Source organism: Mustela nivalis (genome assembly GCF_964662115.1).
Source record: "Mustela nivalis genome assembly, chromosome: 9".
In the NCBI taxonomy this organism is placed as follows: domain Eukaryota; kingdom Metazoa; phylum Chordata; class Mammalia; order Carnivora; family Mustelidae; genus Mustela; species Mustela nivalis.
In genome coordinates this window covers 106163465-106169082 of record NC_139028.1, presented here as the reverse complement: position 1 = coordinate 106169082, position 5618 = coordinate 106163465, and the positions used below count along the sequence as shown (strand labels likewise).

At 38.2% G+C, this 5618-nt stretch overlaps 1 protein-coding gene across 1 annotated transcript; it reads right to left on the bottom strand.

The window, feature by feature from the left end:
* Positions 1–1158: 1158 nt before the first annotated feature.
* LOC309840380 (olfactory receptor 8H1-like) lies at positions 1159–2124 on the bottom strand (the record flags this gene model as incomplete). Its single annotated transcript, XM_082682433.1, has 1 exon — positions 1159–2124. One exon carries the CDS (start codon positions 2122–2124, stop codon positions 1159–1161), a length of 966 nt encoding a protein of 321 aa, XP_082538559.1.
* Positions 2125–5618: the final 3494 nt, after the last annotated feature.

The window sequence follows — 5618 nt, the reverse complement described above, 5'->3', positions numbered from 1 at the left end:
CATGACCTGAGCTGAAATCAAGACTGTGTACTTGACCAAATAAGCCACCCAGGTGCCCCACAAGTGATTTTTTTTTTTTTTTTAAGAAAAAGCCATTGTGCGTTAAAAATAGTACAGGAAGGGCAATGGGTGGCTCAGTTGGGTAAGCATCTGTCTTCAGCTCAGGTCATGATCACAGGGTCTTGGGATAGAACCCTGCACTGGGCTTCCTACTTAGCTGGGAGTCTGCTTCTTCCTCTCCCTCTGCCTCTCCTCGGCTTATGTGCTCTCTCTCTCTCTCTCTTTTTCTGTCCGTCAAAAAATAAATAAAATCTTTAAAAAAATATTGCAGGAAAGTAAGCCTTCTAATGATACTGACCAGCATCTATTAGAACTCCCTTGAATGCTTTACATCCATTATCTGATTTAATCTTTATAATTAAGTCATTGGCCCTAGACTTATTATTATTTTGTGCAGTTGAGGAAACTGAGGCTGATCCATTAAGGATTATACAGCTGAATGTTAGTAGATTTAAAATCCAAATCCTTGATCCCATAGCAATTTCTGGTAATTGCTGTATTTTTTTTTCTCCATATAATAAATGAACTAGCTGAAACAGCTATCATTGTACCCCAAATGGAGCTCTTTTCCATAATAAAATTCCCTGAAGTTAGACTGTTAATGGGAATATGTATGAAATTGTTTAAAAGAAGACAACTATATTGTCTCATTTTGCATATCAGTTGCTCTTAAAAACACATATATTATTTTAAAAAGATTTATTTATTTACTTATTTATTATTATTTATTTATTGAGAGAGGCAGAAGGAGAGGGAGAGAGAGAATTTCAAGCATACTCCACACTGAGCATGTAGCCCAATGAAGGGCTGGATCCCATGAACTTGAGATCATGACCTGAGCCAAAACTAAGAGTCTGAGGCTTAGCCCACTGAGCTAGCCAGGTGCCCCCAAACACATATATTTAGATCACAGGTTTAAAACATACCTAATGGCTTTCTATTATAACTTGGAATTTCTAAAGACATCTTCCTGGAAATATCCAAGATCATATTTGGTGAAATAAAGAATGGTTCGATGGAAATACAAACAAATTAAAGGATTCAGTTGGTTTTGGAGACAAAGGAAATACACTGTAGAGAAGATGATTCAGGATGAGCTTAAAAGTTTAGCATTGCTTGTTTCAAGTGCCCAGAGCCCTCTCCCTTTTGCATGAGTCTAATGAAAGCATTTTTCACTTCTTTGTTCCTAAGGCTATAAATGAGTGGATTCAGCATGGGGATCACAATAGTGTAAAAAACAGAAGCCACTTGATCCTTTCCCAAGGAGTAAGAACTACTTGGCTTTAAATAAGTAAAAATCATAGTGCCGTAAAAGATAGTGACTCCTAGGAGATGAGAGGCACACGTAGAGAAGGCTCTTCTCTTTCCTGACGTGGAAGTGATTTTCAGGATAGTCGACAGAATGGACACATAGGACACAGATATCGTGATAAGAGACACCATTAGGGTGGAGCCAGCGACAATAAATATCATGATTTCTATGTCATTTGTGTCCGTGCAAGACAGGGCTAAAACTGGGGATGTGTCACAGAAAAAGTGATGGATTACATTGGAGTCACAGAAATGCAATCTGCTCATGCAAAGCACGTTAACAAAGGAGTCCGCAAAGCCAATCGAATAGGACGCAAAGACGAGGGAACCACAGAATCTCGTGGACATAACCACTGGGTAGTGCAGAGGATTGCAGATAGCAACATAGCGATCATAGGCCATGGAGGAGAGAAGGAAACATTCTGTGGCCCCCAGGAAAACGAAAAAGTACATCTGGGTGAAGCAGCTCACATAGGAAATATACTTGGTGGAGGTCAGTAAGTTCTCTAAGGTTTTCGGTAGGATGACCGTTGAGTAACTAAGGTCCAGAAATGAGAGGTGACTGAGGAAAAAGTACATGGGGGTGTGTAGCTGGAGATCCAGGCGGACTATCAGTACCATCCCTGCATTGCCCAGCATGGTAACCAGGTATATGAGCAGAAACAGCACGAAGAGGACTCGCTGGACCTCTTCAGAATCTGTCAACCCCAGAAGGATGAAGTCAGGCACCTGTGTGTTATTCTTTCTACCCATAGTGCCGGCTGCTGTGCACTGTGAAGAAATCAAATTTGATACTTAGCAGGAATGACTTCAAAAGGGTTTGTGTTTATAGGAACCACATGCCATATTTATAACTATGTTTCTAGAAACTCGTGATGAGTGGTTTAAAGACCATGACTGAAAAACAATCTTAACTGGATTGCCAACTATAAAAGTAGACATAAATTGACATTTAAATACAATATAATTAAAGCTACTATATCAAATAATTAAAATGAGACTGATCCAGTTCTAAATACTTATTAATGCATTTAGTTCTTATGAGACTCTTCTTCCATAAGTGTCACTATTAGCCACAATTTTTAAGACAAGAAAAAGGGCACAGTTTGAGTAACTTATCCAGAGTTAGTGCTACACAGTGTTAGCACTCTGATTCTACCGAGATAGCCTGTCTCCAGAGAGCATGCATATAATACTATATTCCTGCTTATAATAAATTTCAGCAAACCTGGAAAAAAGTTGGGTATACAACAAATGGTGATATAAAAACAAGTTTTAATTATTGTGTCTTTTTTTCAATATTATTTAATACAAATTACAGATTTCAAATTTAGGGGACTTTAGTAAGATATAGTAAAATTATCGACCACATGTTAGTTTTAATTTTTAAAAGATAAGATATTTTCTTAACCTGATTATTCAAAATTAACTATGTTCTTTATTTATAGACTCTGATTCCATTAACTCGATATTTCTGATTTCACAAATCCTGGCATTATTTGGGGTAAGGTCTAAATGAGAGGTATATGCATACTATTCTGATAATGTTCCCATTAAATTCAATCCTAACTGAAGACCTCTAACTTTGAGAGAAAAATACTTACTGTGAACCAAATTTGGAGGAAAAAAAACCTTTCCAATATTATCTGCTTAGAAGTTTGTCAACCTCAAGTTTTTCCCACAAATCAAATTTGGTAACCATTTGAGTTGAAAATTTCTGTGATATAATACTTCTTTTTTCTGAGATAAGTTCTTATTAAATTTTAGTGTATTCATTTTCTTTTATTGTGAGACAAAAATTAATCAACCTAGAAATTTTGTTCAGGTGTTGGTCAAATGGAAAATTTGCCAGGAAATTATTTCTAAAAAGAATACCAGGAAGCTAGAGTGAACATAAGCAGAGCAGAGTATGTCTTGCCCTGATAATTCCAGGGCACCTCATATACTGGGGACTGACGATAATCTGATGTATGGTCATCCCTGTGGACCAATTTCCAAGGAAGATTGCTTGGCATGTTTCCAAGAACAAAAGTTCAAGGACTAAATGTGGCTATGTTCGGTTTGAGAAAATAATTGCCTTTTCCCTTAGAAGCCACACAGTGAGAAGCCTGATGGTTTGATTTTACTTCGTGATGCTCTAAATCTTTGACTGGGGTAGTGAAGAAGCTAGTTCTGTTTTTCTTGCTTTCAAATTCATCAATTGCTATCTAAGTTTTATCATTTTATTCCCTCTGTTCCTTTTGTAGGGAAGGAAAAACAATCTTTACTTTTCTAGATTCTTGTTTTAGGCATACCTCTTCTCCCATAATGAATGACATAGTAACAAAAGAAAAACAAAAGTTTAATAAGCTGAATGATTCTTTTTCACATGGGAGATTGCAAGCAGAAAGAGTTAGGTGTCCCCCAAAAAAGAGATAAGACAAAGCTTTCTTAACATGAGAAAAATCATTTTAGGTCCTGGCCATCTTGTGATATATGCCTGACCAGCACTTCTTAACTAAAGCATATTCTTGGGTTATTTTTGCAGAATTTAAACCTCTTTGAGCACTCAAATACTGAACCAATTGGAGCCAGAGGATTGATGACACTAACCTTTGCCTGCTCTCTCCAGACTTTGATCAGCCAGGACCTGGACTCTCTCACCTTAAGATGACTTCCCCAACCCCCTCCCATTCTATGCTGAATTCCCTATTGTGTAAGCCCCTTCCTGAATATGCACACACCTTTAGCTTCAAATATCTCTGGTTTGTTGTTTGAGGAAGCATTGCTTTGGGAAATATTATTTTATTTATAGAACCTTAGCAGGGGGAAACAAAAAAAATACAAAAAATAGTGATAGAACATGTTAGGAAGGGAATGTACTATAAAAAACTAAAATGTGGAACAGCTTAGAGGATGGAGAGTCCTGGTGTAGGGGCATGAGGAAGCAATCAGAAATCACGTGGGTAAGGTAGGCTTCAATGAAAAATTGGCATTTGAGTGAAGATTTGAAGGAAGATTTAATCATATTGGTACATGGGAGAACAGTGTTTCAGACAAAAGGAACATCTGTACAAAGGCTCCATGCATTGGATGGACCTTGCAGTTGGAGGAATAGCAAGGACTATGTGGTAAGTATCATTCTGTGCTGGGGGCTGGGGTGACCAGAGAAATGCCAGTGAAGTATCTGTATGTCAATGGTGACAAGTGCTATGGAGAAAAGCAAAGGGAAGAGAGTGCTTGAAGACAGTTGGACTTACTTTCTTAATCTTTTTTTTTTTTTTTTTTTTTTTTTTTCAGGTAGAGGGTCACACTGAAAGAAGTGAAGTAGACCCAAAAATATCTGCAGAAGTTAGGTTCAGACAAATGGAATAGTAAAAATAATGTACTGCAAAATTCATTTCTTCTTCCAGAAGCTGGGGTCCATCTTGTCAGTTCAGATGGAAGAATGAACACAGAAGGTTCTATGAACCCCAAGCGTAGGACCAGTCAAGGAACACGTAAGCCTAAGCTCAAAGGATAAGGATGCTTGTCCTTCAAAGGAACCTAGAGGACAAGGAGTGAGCCAGCATTACCCTAGAGATAGAATCATCAGATGTACCTAATGAACTCTCTGATATAAAGAATAAAGAAATATTTTCAGATTCCAAGTCTCTCAAAATGGAAGAGACCTCCAGAGGATACAAGGAAGTGATACCAGGACACTTGCTAGGATGACCTCATGGGTTTCCAGTCAATGCCTTCACCTACTCAGGAGACTGCCCCAGATTTTGCCCTTAAAAATCCTCACTTGCAAGGCATAAGGTGTTCAGGACTTCGGAGAATTAGCTCGCCATTCTCCTTGGTTTTGCCCCTTCAATAAATAGCCTATCTTTCTCTACTGCAAAGGCTTAGTGTCTGTTTTTATTGGTTTAACTGTGCATTAATTGAACAAACTCTCCCTTGGTTTAGTTACATTCCTAATGTTTCACATCATTTTATTTTGGTACTAATTGTGTTAAAAACCACACTGGAGTTTGTACTTTTTTCTCCAAATTTTTATTTAAATTCCAGTTAATGGGATGCCTGGCTGGCTCAGCTGGTTAAGCGGCTGCCTTCGGCTCAGGTCATGATCCCAGCATTCTGGGATCGAGTCCCACATCGGGCTCCTTGCTTGGCAGGGAGCCTGCTTCTCCCTCTGCCTCTACCTGCCACTCTGTCTGCCTGTGCTTGCTCTCCCTCTCTCTCTCTCTCTCTCTGACAAATTATAAAAAAATCAAAAATAAATT